This window comes from Schistocerca cancellata, chromosome 2 (genome assembly GCF_023864275.1).
Source record: "Schistocerca cancellata isolate TAMUIC-IGC-003103 chromosome 2, iqSchCanc2.1, whole genome shotgun sequence".
NCBI classification, from domain to species: domain Eukaryota; kingdom Metazoa; phylum Arthropoda; class Insecta; order Orthoptera; family Acrididae; genus Schistocerca; species Schistocerca cancellata.
Window position 1 is genome coordinate 313,560,525 of NC_064627.1, and position 23,494 is coordinate 313,584,018.

Sequence of the window (23,494 nt, forward strand, 5' to 3'; positions counted from 1 at the left end):
TTGCGATTATCAACGATTTCTCAGTTCACCGGAAGACTGTTTATCGTAAAGACATTTTATGCAAATTCTGGGCATAACTTGTCGTGAGACATACATTCAACAGTACATTTGTTCCAAAAACAGCACCATCCTGAATAACATTTTCTCAGTGAGATTACAGTACAGAACGGAAGTCTAATTCTGATGACAAAATTTGAAAATCCCCTGATACTCATTCTGCAAAATGTTTTCCCCGTTTTTTGTAGCTTAATAAAACGTTTTGAAAACACCTTACTGCAGGAAGGATCACTCATTACGACCAACCTCAGTCGTAATACTGGAGAATGTGGAATGAGTGAGAGCTCTATTCATTGTGGAGTCCATTGCATCAACAAGACATGCAGCTTAGCAGCTTAAGAGTCAAAGAGTCAAGACGATCTCCCTAGAGAATAATGAAAGAGATACTTAACCTTTTCCCTTAGAAAGTTCAACAGTGCCAACCTTTGAAGTTCACGATGGGAAGTGGCGATGTTATTTTGCAAATGAGATGACTGAAGGTTTTGAAAACGGAACAGTCGGTAAGGATCAGATAAGTTTAGTGGTGAGGCACACTTGTGTCTCCATGGGTACGTCAACAGACAGAACTGGTGTCACTGTGGTACTGCAAATTGACACGTTCAAGCTCTTGCTCCACTTCATCCACTAAAAGTCACTGTTTGTTGCGTTACTGAACCCATTTTTATTGAGGGACTTGTCACAGCAGACAAATACAGACAGGTATTGGAACACGAATTTGTACCGGCCAGATCGCTTCAAAACCTGGATATAACAGGAAAACAGATATAAAATTCCACAAAACTGTGATTTTTCATATAGATTCTTTATGTCACTGATTAGGAATCCCACGTCAGAATTACAAAACTCAAAGTGGCGTATCCAGTTTGGAGGATCAAATATTATTAATTTATAGGATTCGAGTAAAACGTCGGGTGTAAAGTATAGTGAGGTCGCTGATAACGAACAAGAAGTTGAAATTGCCGTATTGAAGCGTTTTATTCGATATTTTACTTTTTCAGTTGAAATCATTGTCAATTCGTCGCTTCTCTCATTATTGCTTTCAAAAGGGACACTGTCGGGTAGTGCACTGAGAGACGGTTCGAGAAGCACGTCTTTTACCTCAGGTGGCATCTGTTTATCTTGAATGGATTCGAAGATGCCAGAAGCCGATGGAATACGACATGCATCGTTTTCTCACGGGAATATTTGGGTGTAAAATCTACTCGGTAAGGCCGGGTATCCTTATTCCGAGCTTCCTGCGCATCTTCGGATAGCCGACCAATAGGCAACGGATTAGCTTCGATTACGGCATATCCGTGCTTCAAAACTATGTGGACTCATGTTGGCATTAGAATATTATGCTACCAGTTGGCACCCGAGTTTCAAGAAATATACACTTTTTTCAGAGATCTTGAGAGATATGGTTTAGTTCTAGAGTTCTCTGACAAAATTTGAATAATTCTCCAGCATTTCACGGAAATTTTAAGCTTGTAAAAAACTTGTTTGCTAATTTGCGGGAAAAGAATTGTGATCACAATTCCGAATAGCTCATCATGTCTTGTTGTTCGATTCACAGTTTACCGTCACGGCACGTATCACGTCGACTTGAGACTGGAATAATACCGTAGCATTGGGTGAGTATGCACTAGTGCAATCTCCAGAAGATTTCGCTGGGCTAAACTTGTAACGCGGGCTTTTTCCCTATTCTGTCAAGGTTTTGAAGCGAGTTGGCCCATTGAGCGCGTGCAGGACGTCAACGAATGCTCCGAAACGACTTGTTTATACAAGATGGGGCGCGTCCATACCGTACTGCGGACGTCTGAGATTTCCTTTAGGCGAAGTTCACAGATCGGATCGTTGCCCTGGGCACCTTAGCATTCACTATGCGTGGTGTGGAATGGCTCCCTTTTAGTCTCGATCTCAACCCATGTGATTATTTCTTATGGGGTTACCTAATGGAAAGAGTCTTCAAAGATGCACCTGCAACACTCCAGGATCTTCGTAACGCAGTTTCCATAGAGATTCGTGCAGGCGGAAATGTCGTTCTTCAGAAAGTCATCACGGAATTCAGTTCAAGGCTCTACACGCTCATTGCTGCAGAAGGAAAGCAATGAAAACCTTCAGTATTACATTTCAGGTTGCCTGCTATAGCATTAATATGATAATAAGAATCTGTCTCCCCTTATTACGTCGTAGTATACTAAAACTTTCTCTAACCTACTTTGCACCACCCTACATCTGACATAGTGCTGCACAGGGGCTGCTTCTATAGACCAATGGTCGTCAAACATGCGTTCCGAATCAAGCATGCGTATGGACCTCAGTTCTTAGTCGTATTTCCTACTCAGTAACAAACAAAAGTTTTTGCAGAGACAGTAATATTTTACGACGCGTTTGAGTTTAATTGACGATGGTGAATGCGGCCATGAGGTAAGTAAGGTTTGCCGCACACGTCAGGGACAGACGGTAAGTAACGTTGCCACTGCGGGGTTAGAGGATTAAAGGAGGGGAACGTTTTGTTGTTTGTCTCCCTGTACTGACAACAAACGGGTATGTGTTCCTCATGCCGATCGGCTGCTATGGTACGAATTTCAAACGGAAGTGACATGGATTAGTTATTACCCATTACAGAGATGTTGTTGTTGTTGTGGTCTTCAGTCCTGAGACTGGTTTGATGCAGCTCTCCATGCTACTCTATCTTGTGCAAGCTTCTTCATCTCCCAGTATCTACTGCAACCTACATCCTTCTGAATCTGCTTAGTGTATTCATCTCTTGGTCTCCCTCTACGATTTTTACCCTCCACACTGCCCTCCAATGCTAAATTTGTGATCCCTTGATGCCTCAAAACATGTCCTACGAACCGATCCCTTCTTCTAGTCAAGTTGTGCCACAAACATCTCTTCTCCCCAATCCTATTCAATACCTCCTCATTAGTTACGTGATCTACCCACCTTATCTTCAGCATTCTTCTGTAGCACCACATTTCGAAAGCTTCTATTCTCTTCTTGTCCAAACTAGTTATCGTCCATGTTTCACTTCCATACATGGCTACACTCCATACAAATACTTTCAGAAACGACTTCCTGACACTTGAATCTATACTCGATGTTAACAAATTCCTCTTCTTGAGAAACGCTTTCCTTGCCATTGCCAGTCTACATTTTATATCCTCTCTACTTCGACCATCATCGGTTATTTTACTCCCTAAATAGCAAAACTCCTTTACTACTTTAAGTGTCTCATTTCCTAATCTAATTCCCTCAGCATCACCCGACTTAATTCGACTACATTCCATTATCCTCGTTTTGCTTTTGTTGATGTTCATCTTATATCCTCCTTTCAAGACACTGTCCATTCCGTTCAACTGCTCTTCCAAGTCCTTTGCTGTCTCTGACAGAATTACAATGTCATCGGCGAACCTCAAAGTTTTTACTTCTTCTCCATGAATTTTAATACCTACTCCGAATTTTTCTTTTGTTTCCTTTACTGCTTGCTCAATATACAGATTGAATAACATCGGGGAGAGGCTACAACCCTGTCTTACTCCTTTCCCTACCACTGCTTCCCTTTCATGCCCCTCGACTCTTATAACTGCCATCTGGTTTCTGTACAAACTGTAAATAGCCTTTCGCTCCCTGTATTTTACCCCTGCCACCTTCAGAATTTGAAAGAGAGTATTCCAGTTAACATTGTCAAAAGCTTTCTCTAAGTCTACAAATGCTAGAAACGTAGGTTTGCCTTTTCTTAATCTTTCTTCTAAGATAAGTCGTAAGGTCAGTATTGCCTCACGTGTTCCAACATTTCTACGGAATCCAAACTGATCTTCCCCGAGGTCGGCTTCTACCAGTTTTTCCATTCGTCTGTAGAGAATTCGCGTTAGTATTTTGCAGCTGTGACTTATTAAACTGATAGTTCGGTAATTTTCACATCTGTCAACACCTGCTTTCTTTGGGATTGGAATTATTATATTCTTCTTGAAGTCTGAGGGTATTTCGCCTGTCTCATACATCGTGCTCACCAGATGGTAGAGTTTTGTCATGACTGGCTCTCCCGAGGCCATCAGTAGTTCAAATGGAATGTTGTCTACTCCCGGGGCCTTGTTTCGACTCAGGTCTTTCAGTGCTCTGTCAAACTCTTCACGCAGTATCTTATCTCCCATTTCGTCTTCATCTACATCCTCTTCCATTTCCATAATATTGTCCTCAAGTACATCGCCCTTGTATAAACCCTCTATATACTTCTTCCACCTTTCTGCCTTCCCTTCTTTGCTTAGAACTGGGTTGCCATCTGAGCTCTTGATATTCATACAAGTGGTTCTCTTCTCTCCAAAGGTCTCTTTAATTTTCCTGTAGGCAGTATCTATCTTACCCCTAGTGAGACAAGCCTCTACATCCTTACATTTGTCCTCTAGCCATCCCTGCTTAGCCATTTTGCACTTCCTGTCGATATCATTTTTGAGACGTCTGTATTCCTTTTTGCCTTCTTCATTTACTGCATTTTTGTATTTTCTCCTTTCATCAATTAAATTCAATATTTCTTCTGTTACCCAAGGATTTCTATTAGCCCTCGTCTTTTTGCCTACTTGATCCTCTGCTACCTTCACTACTTCATCCCTCAGAGCTACCCATTCTTCTTCTACTGTATTTCTTTCCCCCATTCCTGTCAATTGTTCCCTTATGCTCTCCCTGAAACTCTGTACAACCTCTGGTTCTTTCAGTTTATCCAGGTTCCATCTCCTTAAATTCCCACCTTTTTGCAGTTTCTTCAGTTTCAATCTGCAGTTCATAACCAATAGATTGTGGTCAGAATCCACATCTGCCCCAGGAAATGTCTTACAATTTAAAACCTGGTTCCTAAATCTCTGTCTTACCATTATATAATCTATCTGATACCTACTAGTATCTCCAGGATTCTTCCAGGTATACAACCTTCTTTTATGATTCTTGAACCAAGTGTTGGCTATGATTAAGTTATGCTCTGTGCAAAATTCTACAAGGCGGCTTCCTCTTTCATTCCTTCCCCCCAATCCATATTCACCTACTATGTTTCCTTCTCTCCCTTTTCCTACTGACGAATTCCAGTCACCCATGACTATTAAATTTTCGTCTCCTTTCACTACCTGAATAATTTCTTTTATCTCGTCATATATTTCATCTATTTCTTCATCATCTGCAGAGGTAGTTGGCATATAAACTTGTACTACTGTAGTAGGCATGGGCTTTGTGTCTATCTTGGCCACAATAATGCGTTCACTATGCTGTTTGTAGTAGCTAACCCGCACTCCTATTTTTTTATTCATTATTAAACCTACTCCTGCATTACCCCTATTTGATTTTGTATTTATAACCCTGTAATCACCTGACCAAAAGTCTTGTTCCTCCTGCCACCGAACTTCACTAATTCCCACTATATCTAACTTTAACCTATCAATTTCCCTTTTTAAATTTTCTAACCTACCTGCCCGATTAAGGGATCTGACATTCCACGCTCCGATCCGTAGGACGCCAGTTTTCTTTCTCCTGATAACGATGTCCTCCTGAGTAGTCCCCGCCCGGAGATCCGAATGGGGGACTATTTTACCTCCGGAATATTTTACCCAAGAGGACGCCGTCATCATTTAATCATACAGTAGAGCTGCATGTCCTCGGGAAAAGATGGTCATTTTCAAATGCAGTACATGTTTCTAGCAAGGAATATGAAATTAAATTAACGCTGTTGTAATACAGCGCAATGAATGGAATAAAAACGGCATTAAAATTTAGCGAACATTTGTGATCGTGTTCCATATTGCATTATGCACGTAAACGAAAGTACAATTACTGTTGTGAATCAATTAATAGTGGCTCACGCAGACTATACAACACAACTTTATCAGGTAATTACAGTGCCCCAACATTGGGGTCGTTGAAGGTGGCAGCAATCTGAAACAGAGAACAGTCGACACGAAGTGTCACAAATGGTGTCGATTTTAAACGATCAGTACTTGGTAGCCAGCGTCCACACTATAGCTTGTCTCTTGCGAGGCTTATAACATAGTAATTTACATAGGTTACCAATCAGTAATAATATCGGTAAGTGTACGGCCCCAGGTGCCGCTCCACAATGTCAGTACTGGCCTTTGAGCAAGAAAGTTTGACGACCACTGCTCTAGATAGCAATATTCATTTTCACACAGCCAGTCCTACAACTAATCGAATTTAAAAATTTAAAAAGTTGTCATAATCTAATCATTAAGAGATACAATCTTACGTCAAATGTTTAACGCAGTAACTCAAGTATTACAGTTAGAAGCTGTGCATATCTTGAGGCAGCGGCAGTGGGACTCCAGACCCACATATTACCAGACTTCATTCATCTATTATTAGAAAATAAGAGCACTTAGCGATTTTTAACAAACGTTACGCATAATTTCAAATCTTAACTTTTTTTTTTTTTTTTTTTTGTCGCTGGCAACCCGCACAAAATGTGGAAAGGAAAAAGTTATTCCCTCACTGCATTTTCGCTATTTATGCAGTCAAACTTCAGACTAATAAGTCTATTTGCAACACATTTGCAGTCAGTATCCACATATACCACCTACCGTGCCTGCAAAATTATATAACCGTACGACACACAGTTAAGGAAATACGAAGTCATAAACATTGAGTGGGGGGTGGAGGTTGTTTTGGTTCAAAATGGCTCTGAGCACTATGGGACGTATGAACTGAGGTCATCAGTCCCCTAGAACGTAGACCTACTTAAACCTAACTAACCTAAGGACATCACATACATACATGCCCGAGGCAGGATTCGAACCTGCGACCGCGGTTCAGACTGTAGCGCCTTGTTTTGGGGGAGGTCTCATCGGATTAGGGAAGGATGTCGGACGTGCCCTTTGAAAGGAACCATCCCGGCATTTGCCTGGAGCGATTTAGGGAAATCACGGAAAACCTAAATCAGGATGGCCGGACGAGGGATTGAGAGTCCTTGTGCTAACCACTGCGCCACCTCGCTCGGTCATAAATATTGAGGTGCGTGTAAAAAAAAAACTAGCTCGTGTTTGAAACGGAACGTAAATTACTCAGACTATACTCACACTGCGTGTGATAATGAGCCGGCCGAAGTGGTCGTGCGTTTCTAGGCGCTTCAGTCTGGAACCGCGTGACCGCTACGGTCGCAGGTTCGAATCCTGCCTCGGGCATGGATGTGTGTGATGTCCTTAGGTTAGTTAGCTTTAAGTAGTTCTAAGTTCTAGGGGACTGATGACCTCAGAAGTTAAGTCCCATAGTGCTCAGAGCCATTTGAACCATGAACTGGAAGCAGTTAATTCCATAAATTATCTGCGAGTACGCATTAGGAGTGATTTAAAAAGGAATGATCATATAAAGTTGATCGTCGGTAAAGCAGATGCCAGACTGAGATTCATTGGAAGAATCCTAAGGAAATGTAATCCGAAAACAAAGGAAGTAGGTTACAAATTGTTCAAATGGCTCTGAGCACTATGGGACTTAACATCTATGGTCATCAGTCCCCTAGAACTTAGAACTACTTAAACCTAACTATCCTAAGGACAGCACACATCACCCAGCCATCACGAGGCAGAGAAAATCCCTGATCCCGCCGGGAATCAAACCCGGGAACCCGGGCGTGGGAAGCGAGAACGCTACCGCACGACCACGAGATGCGGGCGAAGTAGGTTACAGTACGCTTGTTTGCCCACTGCTTGAATACTGCTCAGCAGTGTGGGATCCGTACCAGATAGGGTTGATAGAAGAGATAGAGAAGATCCAACGGAGAGCAGCGCGCTTCGTTACAGGATCATTTAGTAATCGCGAAAGCGTTACGGAGATGATAGACAAACTCCAGTGGAAGACTCTGCAGGAGAGACGCTCAGTAGCTCGGTACGGGGTTTTGTTGAAGTTTCGAGAACATACCTTCACCGAGGAGTCAAGCAGTATATTGCTCCCTCCTACGTACATCTCGCGAAGAGACTACGAGGAAAAAATCAGAGAGAATAGAGCCCACACAGAGGCATACCGACAATCCTTCTTTCCACGAACAATACGAGACTGGAATAGAAGGGAGAACCGATAGAGGTACTCAAGGTACCCTCCGCCACACACCGTCAGGTGGCTTGCGGAATATGTATGTAGATGTAGATGTAGTTGTAGATTTATGATAATGAGATCGCTTAGCGACTGCCAACAACTTTAAACATGTAACTTCTGAAATTTTCTCGGCGTATTTCGTCTAATAATTTTCGGGTGTGCAGCCGGATCTCGTCGATATTTTGCCGCGATAATTCGGCCCAGAGACGTCCGGGCATCTTCACATGAGTAGACAACTACTGAAGAGCCCAGGTGCATTCACGCTATTTATGCCGAATCTTGCAAATGTGAAATGTGCTGGCGTCCTTCGGCACATGCGTCAGGTGACGACATGCGCGGGACAACCGAGTTGTGTGTGCTGCCTTCGGTAGTGGAAGTTAGAGTTGATCTAATCGTTGAGTATCGAATGAGCCCGTCGATTCCGCTGTGACTGGATAATTTTAACTGTAGGATTCCAATTTGTATCCCGTTGAAAGCCAATGTCACGATTTATGATTATCAAAAGACGTATTTCCATCGATCCTTTGATTATTGATTTTCAAAAACTGGAAATTGGACCTGAAATTTTTATTCTATTGTACTACATTGAGTGTTCCATGGAAATACAGTGTTCTGCTACTGCTGATTTTAACAGAAACCGAAGACTGGTGTGTCTTTCATGTTCTGTACATCGCTCCTGGACAGTTCGTGTCGTCTGACCTATGTTGCAGTTCCACCGCACAGGGAATTTTGTAAACCGGCGGCAGCACACACAACTCGGCTGTCCCGCGCATCTCATCACCAGACGCATGCGCCGAAAGACGCCAACAAATTTCACATGTGCGAGGTTAGCCATGAATACCGTGAATGCATCTGGGCTCTTCAGTAGTTGCCTACTCACTTGAAGATGGGCGGACGTCTCTGGGCCAAAATATCGTGGCAGAATTTCGAGAGGATCCGGCTGCATACCCGAAAATTATTAGAAGAAATTTAAACATAATTTAAAAGCTTTTCTAAGCGTTTTCCCCCTAACGTACTCAGTGTTAAATATTTAACACACTAACTCATTTGTAAAGTAACCAGACGTTTGAAGGCTCTGTTTTAAACATGCGACTTCGATTCTTTAAAGAATCGAGGTTTGCGAGTATTTTTCTAAATGTGATACATTATTATGATTCTTAGTGTACTGAATAATCCGCTGTCTTGGTGAATCGTAGACGCAGCTGCTATTGATAGTGTTTGAGCACGGAAGGCATAATATGGAAAAATCGAACATCAGAAATGAGCAATCGCTAGCCGAACTTTTTGGGTAAACACATAAAGAAAGCCACGGGTCTATGGAAAGGAAGAAAGATAAGTCCTCTCGAAAATAAGGTCATTATATATATACTGCAGAAGCTCGAGCAGGAATTGGACGAAGAAGGAAATATGCCCAGTCATTTTCAAACGTACCATCACGGTATTTGACATCAGAGACTTCGTCCACAGAAAATTTAAATCTACATATGTGGTGGAGGGGATAAGGAGGAGAGGGGCGACTGAACCACTGTCCTCACAAATGCGAGCGCAGTTCTCCTACTACTGCACCACCTCGCTAAATCATGAACGAATGAGCTATCGAGGCAAAGACGTTTCAGAAAAGATGATTAATATCGTTGTGGATGTTGGCAGCTGTTCTTGACGTTCGTTACACGTTAAATTTATTTCTATGAGTTGCTATCATTTTTGGCACTTCTTTAAAAAATATTACAAATATGGCGACAGGTAATTCAATATCAGTTCAGTGCACCATTAAACCCGACTCACCCAGATGTCTTTCAAATTTGATGCATCTAATAATCCAGTGCCATGTGGGAAACTACCACTTTGCACAGTTGTATCACAAGGGTAAAGAAATTTACAGATCCGTAAGTTTTGGAAATTGCGTGAAATTTAAAAACATTTGTCTTGACACAAATTACTATAATTTTGGTTATCATCCAGATATGTGAATAAAACTTATATATTTGAAAATCTGATTAGTAGAGCTTTAAACTGATACGGGACATGGCGTGTTTCTAAGTATTTTCAAATCTATGTCATTGACCTTGATCTTTGACCTTGGGTATCTCAAAACACCCACCTTCAATATTTTTTGAAAAAAAATATATTTTTTGACCGATTATGTTACTATAAAGATGGTAAATATCAAGATGGTGCACCAAAGGCATCATTCCCAAACATTTATTTCGTCTACATCACTACACCTACAAAATGCGGTGAGCAGCTATGTATTCTGTTTTCGAACAGCAGCCAGTAGTAGTCACACTATCATTCTGACCAACTAGTGAAAATTTGTTGCTGTGGACAGCCAGTATGAGACACTTCTATTTCTGCTAGTTGTTATTAGCTTGTTTCATGGGTATGCCTCGCTGAGTCAAATTGCAGTGTGCGTGTGCTGTGTACTGCCCTGTGGTAGTAGTTTGTAAAAATTGATTTCATATTAAAACTGTATTGCTACAATCCCTGTAATAAGAAGGTCATGCAGGAGGGCAGATGAATGTAAGAAATGTTCAGTAGTGGTGCAAAAACTTTCAGAAAATGTTAAAGTCCAATATGACAAATCCTGTTTACCTCTACAGGTGTTGCTCAGCTATGCTTCCACAGAAGATGTAAGTGAAGATGAAATAGCATCTGATCTGGCACTGGAGTCTTCAAATACTAGCCTTCACAATTTAGGTCAGTGTACTGTGATGAAAAAGATGCTTTAGCGTGAGAAAAAGTTTGCAAAGCAAAATTAGAAGAAGGTTGTCTCAGTGTTAGAGTGTACTTACGTGGCAAAACAGAAAAAGAAGAATGTGAAAAAAATGGAGAAAGCGTAATAGCCCACACCAAAAGAGAAGTTTCACAATTCAGACAGTATCTATGACGAAGTATGTATTTTGAGAGTAATTCCAAAGAGCTGGAGTGCGAGGAAAATTTAGAGTGCGTGTTACAGGTAGCAAAATAGCTCGTAGTAGCAGAGAGCCAAATCCAAAGCCAGCAAAGACACTGTATCAGAAAACAGTCCAACATGTACGTGATCGTAATGAGAGCCGTGTCACGCCAGGAAGAAAACGCTATGAGACTGTGAAAGAAAAATACATAAGCAGAAACAGCTAGTCCTGCACAGTTTTAAGGAACTGGATGCATATTTCAAAGATATATATCCAGATGTAAATATTGGAGTCTCAAAAGTTTGTGAGTTGCAGCAAAAGCAAAGTGTTCTTATCAATACCAGTGTGAGTGATGTTGTCTGAGTGTGTGTCGCACATCAGAATTTAAGTTAATGGTTGAACGATGTAAATTGAAGGAACTAACAAAGTGTGAAGAACACACACTACCGTTATAGAAACACTGTGTAACATTTGTTACATGCAGTCTCGCACTTTCAGTATATTTCTTCGTTGCATGCCTCTAATGTTAGGTGTGACAGGACTGGCTGATTATCTATTTAAGTGTTTGGTACGAATAGTACTGATGACATTACATAGACTATATGTGTTGCTTAACTACAGGCAGGCTAGTTCTAGAGACTATAACAGAATAAACAGCTGTTTTCGATGACGTGTTTGCATCGAGTTTTCAGTAGCTCCTACCATACTTATTTATCACCTAGAAGATGCCACAGTGCTTTAAAATCACTAAAAAAGATCTCAAAGTAAATGAACATCTTACTGTTTGTGATTCTGCAGAGAATTACTCCTCCGCCATTTAAGATAAAGTACAGGGATTCCACTGGAATAATTCACATGCTACAATTCAGCCATTTGTAGCTGACTACAGAGACTAGAAAAATAATGAAATACACCATGCGTTCTTTGTGGAAATGTCTGTTCTCATTATGATGCAGTGTGTATGTATTTTTTCCAGAACAATTTCGTGAGTTTCTTAAAAAGCCACTTTCGAACTCCAAAGCACACTCATTACTTTCGGATGTATGTGCTGCCCTATATAAGAACAGAAAAAAATATCATGAATCGGTCCTACTGTCGGGTAAGGACCTTGTGATAGGGTTGCGGCGACATGCCAGCCTCAAGCGACTGTTTGAAAATCGTATTTTGACAGTTCGACAGTTGTTTCAGTGGTACAAATAACATATTCCCTCATGTATCTTCCACTAGACGTCGGCTCCCATAATTGAGAAGACATTTCCAAAGTAAAGCTGCGTTTTAAAGAATACAAGGACGACTCAAGGTACCCATAAGATTCATTGATAATACGAATCAACAAAGGTGTAGTAAACACATAGACATATTCCGCTTCTTTAGTGAGCAGAAGAGACAATGACTGCTATGGTGAATAAAATGCTGTTAACAGGCATATACGGACATCTTGCCTCTATGTACGGCAGTCATTGGTGAATTGCATGTCTTACAAACTTATGAAGAAATTCATGAAGTACAGGCCAGATTCTTGCATCCACATGGGCCATCTCCATCACTTACGCTTGCTGTCAAACCAGACCCTTGCGTTATAAGAAAATGTCTCACAAGACTAGATCAAGTGACACCAACAGCAAAGACATACAGTCTCCCTACATCAGACATGGTCAACGTTAGCAATTTAATTGGAGACTTATGAGATAAGTTGTAAACACTTTTTGTTGCCTTTTCATTGAAGCTACACTGTAAATGGTTCATAGTACGGCTAGAATGATATAAATCATATTTTTGTACAAGACTACTTATGAATTGCACTTTTCAATAAATTGTGTTCCACATTTTTGTGCGACCTTCCGCATTTTGATAGTGCACTGACGCTGACAAAACAATTTTTTGGACACCTTGCCTTTGGTATGCCATCTTGACATACTCGAACAATAAGCTGTATTAAAAAAAACTGATTGATGACTGTTTTCAGATATTCAATGTCAAAGGTAAGGTCAATTAAGTTGCATGTGAAAATTCTTAGAAACCTGTCGCGTTGAATATCAGTGTAAAGCTCGACTGAGCAGCTTCTCGATTATGTAAATTCCACACAATTTCCAAACTTAGTTAGTCTGTAAATTTCTTCACAACTGTCACATGCCTCTAAAACCTGGCAGTTTTCCTGATCTTATCTGGCTCATTGGATGTACAAAAATTTGAATGAAATCTGAAATAATCAGAGTGAAACTGTTATTTTTCTTGAAATACCCCAACAGAGAAAGAAATGTTATCGTCTTGATGAAAATGGGAACCTGATATAATTATTCCTTCTCAATGTCTAGATGTACTGACCGAGTCTAATTCTCGCAAAGATGAGCACTAAGGGCGTTGATAAACAGCTGAGATTGATACAATAAAACAAAAATCCGGGGCCCTACGATATCCCTGTCGAGCTCTGTAAAGAATTTGCCCCTGAGTTAACCCCTCTTTTATCTATAATGTATCGTCTGTAAGAGGAAGGGGGGAGGGGGTGGCAAAATGGATCCACAAAGCTACCATCCTATACCTTTAACGTCCATCTGTTGCAGAATCTTAAAATGTTCTGAGCTCAAACATAAGGAAGTAGTTTGAATCTATTTCATTCCATACAGCATGGATTACGGATACATCAGCTACGAGAAACCCAACACAGGCTCTTCTCACACGACATCCTGAAAGCGATAGATCAAGGAAGTCACGTAGGTGCAGTATTTCTAGTTTTCATGAAAGCTTTGACCTACTGTCACCCGAATCCTTGTTAACGCAAGTGCGATTATATTTGGAATTAACTAAAATTTGTGACTAGATAGAGGACTTCTTGGTAAGGAGGACGCAAAACGTAATATTGGGTGGAAAGTCATCGGCCGCTATAGAGTAATTTCGGGTGTGCCATATTGGTAAGGAGGACGCAAAACGTAATATTGGGTGGAAAGTCATCGGCCGCTATAGAGTAATTTCGGGTGTGCCATATTGTGTAACAAACGAGGGAGTTCTGCTTTTTAGTACGTAAATAACTGATGCTAGTAGTTTTCTGTTGGAAGCCCAAAATAAATTTACCTAATATGAACGAACATACCTACAAAAAAGTCTTGGATTTAGTTAGTTACCAAATGATTAATGACAAGTTTTCAAAGATTATTAAAAAGCGTTTGGTTTTATCTACAATGCCGTATAGCAATAGTTATCAATATTATTCGAATGTGCCAGGGCACGTGATTATTATAAACCAATTCAGTGCTATAATTAGATGAAAACTACTATCTCATAACCAAGAAAAATACCTGGACACGGTTAGTACAACATCCCCTGCATGACTTAACCAGTGGTCATGAAGAGCGATAGTATCTGTGCTACAGAGTATATATCGCAAACCAGGAATAACTTCTACCGAAACAGGCTAAATACCGGTTCAACGATGCAAATTATGTCTCAGCACTAGATCTAATGAAAAAATGAAGTGAAAAAAGAAGAGAGAGACATAAGAATGAGGCATGAAGTTTGTATTTGGGTGGTTGCTGAAATTTAGAAGAGAGCAAGGGACAATTTTCCTCAACATTACAGCCTATACCGCAGACAATAGGCAGAAACTGCTAAGGAAAAACTGATGACACAAACTTAGTAGGGGACTGAAATAATAAAGATAATGGGAGTGAAGATGCTGCAGGTTAAGAACAACAAAAAGATAAGGACAATCAAACCGCAGTTGGGCACTCAGAAAACTATTGAGATAATCTTGGCGAAAATCAACAATAATTGTAAATATGTGTGTGTGGTTTTTGTGTGTGTGTGTGTGTGTGTGTGTGTGTGTGTGTGTGTGTGTGTGTGTGTGTGTGTGAGATATAACTTACAACATAAAAGTTTCATTGTTTATATACAAAATTCAGACAGAGCTATACTGTACAAAATGGTAAAAGGGGTAATAAATATCATTATTTAAAAAAGTTTATTAATTTCACTAGTACCCATTGTGGCATAAAATAACTAAAAGGTTATTTTTGTTGGTTAATTATAACGTGTATGTCAGACCATAAGCAGTGTCAAAAGAGTAAAGTGTTAATTTTGCTATTAATGTAAACCATTGTTGTATTTAATACTCTGTGAATGGGCAGCTTGTAGCCACATATACACAGAAATCCTGGATACGTAACCTGTAGAGTGATTCTTCCACATTATTTAGAAAGAAACTATGCAAATTATTCATGGCTTATGGAATTACTTACTTTCTACCTTCGCAAAATAGGACAAACCTACGAATTATTTTCAGAAAAAGGAGAAGAACATCTACATTTCACCTGAAGTATGTCGAATTTAACATTAGTTGCCAAAATTACCGACGTATCTTTCACAATTACCGAAAATAATAACAAAAATCGTAATCTACCGCAAAAAAATGAGGTTCGGTAATACGTACATCATCTTGTCTTTGTCTCCCTCCATGTAAAAGCAGTATACGAAGCTTATAAGAAACTTTTAAAATATTTGACTGCTGCTGTTACGCAAAAAAACTCTGAATGGACTTGTGCTGATCCACGAAAAACTCCGAATGATAACTGTCAGTGGTAACTATGTACCGTAATTATCTTTGGAATGGATCTGAAAGTGATACGCATTCTTTGATAATGCCAGTGTGTCTGTCGTCACTGCTATTCCGTGTAACAGCTACACAGAAATGCTGTTCATGTCTTAGTTCTCCAGTGGTCCGTGGGTATTAAAGAAAACAGCATAACGTGCGCAAAGAACGGGCGCTTGTGTCACAAATTATGAAAATGTGTTTATAGCGTACGAGTAATTTCAGTCACAGATATTAAACGCCTTTTTCAGGGTTAAGTGAATAAATAGAATTCTTTGATGTTCTCTGTTTGTGGATGTCATTGTCGTCACCGTCGAAAGGAATTTAAGCCCTAATCTCCCTTCCTTGCACGTCGTTAAGACCGCCAAAAAGATATGCCTGTGCTGTACCATAACACAATAAGCTGCTTCCAGATTCGTTAATGTCTGGTTTTAGTGTTTGTATGGTCAGAACTATACGCTTTTTTATTTCAGTTTAGTGTCTCGCCAGTAGCTACACGGAACAATAGTATTAACTTGTAGCAAAGCTACTGGACTTGCGAACTCGATATTGTGTTCTAGTCACAGCGAGAATTTGATGCGAATGAATGTGTGTCTTGGAGTAACACCCTATTTCGTTAAATAGCACGCGTTCACATTGAACGTGATAACCAGAAAAGTCGACGTACTCGCTTACACAAAAGAATATCCAGTCAAGTCCTTTTGCTGGATAACCAAGTGAACGAATAAATAAGGAAAGCAAAACACACCGACAATATTAAATTCACGGAATTCCGCGCCGCAGCAAGGAGAAGGGGTTTCACAGCGCTCCGGGCGGCCAGTGCGTGAACCTTGTTGACATCTGCAAAACGACCAGCTGATCATCTGGCGTCTGCCGTGACTGTTGCTCGTCGTCGCTGTGACCTAATTAACATGGTCCCTAAGGATGTACTACTGATAAGGACGTCGTTTTAAACAGCTATATCATTATAGAGAACTTGTTTTGACAATATGAGTCATTTTTAACGACTTAAGACAAAAAGTTCCTTGTAGAGGTTTGAAACCACATGTCGTGATCTCTCAGGTTTTCTCTACGTGACTGAACAGTGGTATGCTCTCGGATCTTCGACCGAGCTATGGATTATGTGCAGTATTCAACGAAGGACCAACTGGACTTTTTTGGGCCCTGCGAGCAGCTTGTTATGCGTACTCTGGACTTAACCACAATCACAGAGGTCAGAACACCTGAAGGAGACGAGTGGGTCGGTCGTCGAAATACTATGCATAAAAACGGAACCAACAATTTGGTTGAACGCCTGAAAGAGCACCATTAACCATCTTTTTATCAGGACTCAGTGACAAACAAGAAAATCTTTGTGGTTAGTTTTGTTATACACTGCTCTGCAAAACTTAAGGTAGAGCTAGATAAAGTAACATAATAATAATGCAGGAACATGATACCATAGGTCACCCAGCCGTGCAAAGAAAGCTGAACGTCCAGATGGCCTGAGGTCAGCGAGACTGTAGCGCCAGTAACCACGAGGCAGTTGAAGCAACGACAAAAACAGTGTGTGTCAATCAGGGAGTAGTTATGATGTGCTATGGTGGTGTTCTTCATTGCAACATGGCCCACAGACAACAGTTGGATGGCTTCATATGGGTGAAAATCATTGGAAAACTGGAAGGGGGACTTAGTGTGACGAATGTAGCCCAGGAGTTCAGTACTGCTCACAGCTTTGTTTTACATTAATAGGGAGCGTTATGAATCACAGACAGTGCTGTCCGAAGGAGAGCAGATGTAGACCACGGTCAGGGACAGCAACAGCTGACCGCTAAATTGTGCAACAGGAAAAAAGGGAACCGCCTCAAACAGCAGGTGCAATTGCAACCGCATCTAACAGGACTGCAAGGCACACAATCATACGCTCCATAGTGGCACGGCGACTGCGTTGGGATGGTCTTTTAGCCCAGCAACCAGTACGTTCCGTTGACACGCCGGAGGCACTATTTGCGATGGTGCCAAGAGCTGGAGGTGGACCAATGTGAATTCTGGACGTGCCCTCATATAGAGGGAGGTGGCAACATGTAATGCCCCAAGGGACATTGCCTAAAATGATCGTTTTGATGGTACATGTGTTATGTTTTGGGAGACACAATGTTACATGGGAGTACTGGCCTCCAAATCTTTGAACACGGTTCATTCGCCAGTCAGTTGTTGTGATGCTTTTCTCCTTCCCCATGTGCGTTTCTTCAGGGATGCATTCGGCCCTGACTTAATTTTTATGGTTGACAACGCGCGATTGCACCGAAAAGCACAGATGATAGTGCTCTTGGAACGAGAGGATATTAGTCGAATAGACTAGTCTGTCCGTTCCTCCGGCTTAAATCGCATCGAGCACTTGTGGATGCGTTGCAGAGATGTACTGCAGCACGTCCAATGCATAAACGACTATAGACCAGTTGTCAGTCGCGCTGGTGGAGGTATGGAACGGCCTACCTCAAGAACTCCTTACAAGCCTTTTGGCCAGAACTGGAGCACGCTGCGCAACATGGATTGCTGTCCGTGGTGAACACACGCCCTGTTAAGAACCATATTCCGTGTTTTGAAATGTCCAGGGAAACATCATAAATTGGGGTGCCTTCAGTTTAATTACTTTCTTTGAATAAAAGTGTCAGATATTTTGTTCGTCTCATTGCGTCTTTCTTTCAGTTCCGTTCTGTAATATCTACATCTACATCTACATTTATACTCCGCAAGCCACCCAACGGTGTGTGGCGGAGGGCACTTTACGTGCCACTGTCATTATCTCCCTTTCCTGTTCCAGTCGCGTATGGTTCGCGGGAAGAACGACTGTCTGAAAGCCTCTGTGCGCGCTCTAATCTCCCTAATTTTACATTCGTGATCTCCTCGGGAGGTATAAGTAGGGGGAAGCAATATATTCGATACCTCATCCAGAAACGCACCCTCTCGAAACCTGGCGAGCAAGCTACACCGCGATGCAGAGCGCCTCTCTTGCAGAGTCTGCCACTTGAGTTTGTTAAACATCTCCGTAACGCTATCACGGTTACCAAATAACCCTGTGACGAAACGCGCCGCTCTTCTTTGGATCTTCTCTATCTCCTCCGTCAACCCGATCTGGTACGGATCCCACACTGATGAGCAATACTCAAGTATAGGTCGAACGAGTGTTTTGTAAGCCACCTCCTTTGTTGATGGACTACATTTTCTAAGGACTCTCCCAATGAATCTCAACCTGGTACCCGCCTTACCAACAATTAATTTTATATGATCATTCCACTTCAAATCGTTCCGCACGCATACTCCCAGATATTTTACAGAAGTAACTGCTACCAGTGTTTGTTCCGCTATCATATAATCATACAATAAAGGATCCTTCTTTCTATGTATTCGCAATACATTACATTTGTCTATGTTAAGGGTCAGTTGCCACTCCCTGCACCAAGTGCCTATCCGCTGCAGATCTTCCTGCATTTCGCTACAATTTTCTAATGCTGCAACTTCTCTGTATACTACAGCATCATCCGCGAAAAGCCGCATGGAACTTCCGACACTATCTACTACGTCATTTATATATATTGTGAAAAGCAATGGTCCCATAACACTCCCCTGTGGCACGCCAGAGGTTACTTTAACGTCTGTAGATGTCTCTCCATTGAGAACAACATGCTGTGTTCTGTTTGCTAAAAACTCTTCAATCCAGCCACACAGCTGGTCTGATATTCCGTAGGCTCTTACTTTGTTTATCAGGCGACAGTGCGGAACTGTATCGAACGCCTTCCGGAAGTCAAGGAAAATGGCATCTACCTGGGAGCCTGTATCTAATATTTTCTGGGTCTCATGAACAAATAAAGCGAGTTGGGTTTCACACGATCGCTGTTTCCGGAATCCATGTTGATTCCTACATAGTAGATTCTGAGTTTCCAAAAACGACATGATACTCGAGCAAAAGACATGTTCTAAAATTCTACAACAGATCGACGTCAGAGAGATAGGTCTATAGTTTTGCGCATCTGCTCGACGACCCTTCTTGAAGACTGGGACTACCTGTGCTCTTTTCCAATCATTTGGAACCTTCCGTTCCTCTAGAGACTTGCGGTACACGGCTGTTAGAAGGGGGGCAAGTTCTTTCTATGTAGGGTCCAGGTTTCATAGAGCTACGTTACTTGGCAGTGACACATCGTGTGAAAGTCACCTTTTTCTTAGGTATTTTTTCTTACGTGTGATGCATCCCAGTACTCATAAATTTCTGATAATTTTTCCAACCACTAAGATTTCCTTGTAGTTAAAATGCACCACTAAAAATTATATTACTAGGCACTGCAACAATGTGTGTAGCTTGACTACAAATCTTGGTTAACCATAGAACCAAGTAATTCCATTACTATTACTGATTAATGTTTGGGACACAAAAAAATCTTCAAATGTGTGTGAACTTCTAAGGGACCAAACTGCTGAGGTCATCGGTCCCTAGACTTACACACTACATGAACTAACTTACGCTAAAAACAACACACCCACCCACGCCCGAGGGAGCATTCGAACCTCCGTCAGGGAGGGGGTCGGAGAGGGGGGGGGGGGGCGTACTCTCCGCTCCGCGCGGCAATGTTTGGGATAGTTCCATCAAATTATATTTTCCTTGCTTCTGGAGAACTGCGACGTCTTCAGGCAAATGCAGGAGATTCATCAGCAAATTTCTCTACAACTGTAGAATATGTAGGATTTGATTAATGCAGATAAAGTACGCGGAAGGAGGTATTTATATTGAAAGCCCACCTATTTATTCAAACGTAAAGTTACAGCTCAGAAGAATGCGTAATGGTAGCGCCTCGACTTACGTGTAATGCTTCTTTCTCGTATAGTGTTCGCAAACTGAAATACGGCAATACCATCTCCACCAAACAAAATCAGAAAGCAACACCAGTAAATACGACTTCTCTAAGATAGTATCCTACGCGAAGGAGATCATTATAGAATAACAGTATCTCCTGCTAAACTAAACGGAAAAATTAATGTCGTTGATTCTTGAGCTATGTATACCACAATTTCACAATTTCCAAACTGTGCTTATCATTCATCTTCAGTTTTCGTATTATGTAATCAAATTAACTTTTACATTTCAGAATGAAATACAGTCTTCAGCTGCACAGTTATTTTTATTTTGCTTTACAGTTTCGACAGATTAATCTGTCATCTTCAGAGGCCCACAAAATTTGGAATAATATAGATCATAATAGCCTGCCCACACATTTATGTAATGTATAAGAAGTGTATTACCTTTACTGTAAATTAGCAATCTGAGGCTATAATTATCACATGTAATACGTACGATTTTGGACATGTTATGCCATTGTACTTCCGTGAAGAAGATATTGACATCTGCTAAACCAATAATAAGTAAGTTTTTGTTACACACTTTTTATACTTCACATAAATCTATGGCCAAGTTCTTATGGTTTATATTATCTCAAATTTTGTAGACTTCTGAAGATGACAGATAAATGTACCTAAACCGGTAAAACAAAATAAAAATAACTCTGCAACTGACGACTGAATTTTATTCTGATATATCTACCATAGTACAGTTGCTCAGAGAATAACAATTATAAATGAAATCATATGCAGGGTGAGTCAGGAGGAAAAGTACATACTTTGAGGGGTGACAGTATCAGTGATAGTGAACAAAAAACTTCATATGGGCGTATGTCCTATTTCGAATGATTTCCGAGACTGAACACATTAAATATCATTTTTATACGTTTTCCTTTAATGTCTCGAAAATCGCACTGTACAGCGGAAACGTATCCCAGTACAAAATTAAACTACATTAAATTTCCTACAAAAATGTCCTATTCATTTTTTCTCTAGGACTAATAGTCTGCCCGAAGAGAGCGCGAGAATACTGAAAACCTCGCGCGACGCACTCGCTCTGTAGCGTAGGTAGTTCTTGTAGGCCAATTTGAGGTAGCTTCCCGACGTGATAGGCCACAAGTTTTCTGTGTGAAACTGTTGGCCTCCGCTTCCTCTAGACCACTGTGGTACGTTGTAACCAATGACAATAATTGAATAATATCTCGGAAGCATTCGGAATAGGGCATTGTACAAATGAAGCCTTTGGTCAGAATCACTAATACTATCACCCCTCAAAGGATGTACCTTTCCACCTGACATCATGTATGCACTTTTATCAGGTCAGAAGGCCCTTTGTTAAACGGAAATTTTCATTAATTTTATACTATCTCTGTCGACTCACGTGCTTGATAGAGAGGTATTATGTCAACTGATACATGCACTTATTAGCTGCTTAAATGTCGAACAGTTGCTGGAGGCAAAATGAATAAATAAATAAATAAATCTTAAGATTAACCATAGTCAAGACTTCTCTATTTATCGCTCATCCTGATTTGTTCCAATTTTATGCGAAGGAGAAGTTCAACGTCTCGTCGACAAAGAGATCATTAGAGACGGAGCACGAGCTCGGGTTAGGGAACGATGGAGAAGGGAAACGGCCGTGCCCATTCGAAGGAACCATCCTGGCATTTCCCTTAAGCGATTTAGGGAAATCACGGAAATCCTAAATCAGGATGGTCAGACGGGGGTTTAAACTGTCGTCCTCGCGAATGCGAGTCCTTTACGCAAAGCACTGCGCTACCCCGCTCAGTACTTTTATGCGGACAAACTTGGTTATCAAGGTGAAAGACGATGAGTTTCTAGTGAGGTGCACACATACATTTATAACGTTCTAGAGTGTGTCGTTACGCATATTACAATAGACAGTTCTGGATCAAATTCTTCTTTGTGGGATACTGCAATGTGGAACAAAAGAATGAAAACTTTTCGATCACTATTGCAAGGTGTTCATCACGATGAAGATGTGTAATGATTGGAATGTCCTACACAATGATGCAGTCAGATACACAGAAGAATTTTATCAGGGCGCGGAAGTTTATAAACATATATCGAAGACAACTTACTGAAAGACTGCTCCGAGCTTCTCCAACATGTCTGCGCGTGGTGCAAGCCTGGGGCAGACGGACTGGCGCTGGCGGATCGTGACACGGCTGTATATAGTGCGACCGCAGCAGGCTGACCGGGGGTTATCAGGCGCCGTGTCCCGGGTCAAGGGAACGCGTGCTGCAGCTCTCTCGGCCGGGACGCGAGCGTGAAGTCCACGCAGGGTCCACCAGGTCTCGCGAGCCCCAGGTCGTCGCGTCGCGCTGCGCACTTTACGGTCGCTGCAATATTCTCGGACCACTACTTCTGCATTTTTGCTACTCAGCTCATTTCTTATCAGTGGTCGTGGCACGGAGGTTTAAAATTTCGTCATGTCCTGTACTTGTGTATCTCAGTCTGTATCCGTTATACACTCAGTAAGCTATCTCAATGTCGACACCACCACTCCAGCTATTGTACACGCAGTACAGTGTGTTCAAATGAGACCTCCCAGATTTCCAGATGCCGGTAGAAAAAAGAGAGAGAGAGAGAGAGAGAGAGAGAGAGAGAGAGAGAAGCTGTGAAAGATATATAATTGTGGTTTGGGGTATGTAAAGTAAATTAATTTTTTTTAAGGCGCAAAATAATTATCAGAAGTGACTATATCTCAAGATAGAGGCTATTGCGTGGTGTAGTATGCCGAAACGAAATCATCCATTGCTGTCCAAAGAAATTTCCCAGGTAAATTTAAAAGGGGGTTACCAGATGTAAAGACGATTAAGGCTTGGTATATGGGGATGAACAAAAATATGAAAACACAAAAATCACAACACGTTACTATGCGTGGTATAAGTAGGCTGTTTATGTTTTCTTATTGGCAACGTTACGTAGCGCTCTGTATGAAAATCACTGGCTGGGCTGTGTGCAGTCTGTGGCTAATTTGCATTGTTGTCTGCCATTGTAG

General features: G+C 41.2%; 1 protein-coding gene across 2 annotated transcripts in view; it reads right to left on the reverse strand.

Moving 5' to 3' along the window:
- The window catches only part of LOC126161695 (NADP-dependent malic enzyme-like), a 395,549-nt gene that overhangs the window by 118,586 nt on the left and 253,469 nt on the right, over nucleotides 1-23,494 (reverse strand). The window contains exon 1 of one of the 2 annotated variants that reach the window (XM_049917711.1): nucleotides 22,572-22,655. The exons of the other annotated variant lie outside the window; for it this stretch is intronic. Coding sequence (XP_049773668.1) covers nucleotides 22,572-22,600 — 29 coding nt within the window. The 5' untranslated portion in view covers nucleotides 22,601-22,655. Of the gene's footprint in view, nucleotides 1-22,571; nucleotides 22,656-23,494 lie in introns of those variants that run through there. 2 annotated transcript variants of the gene reach the window in all.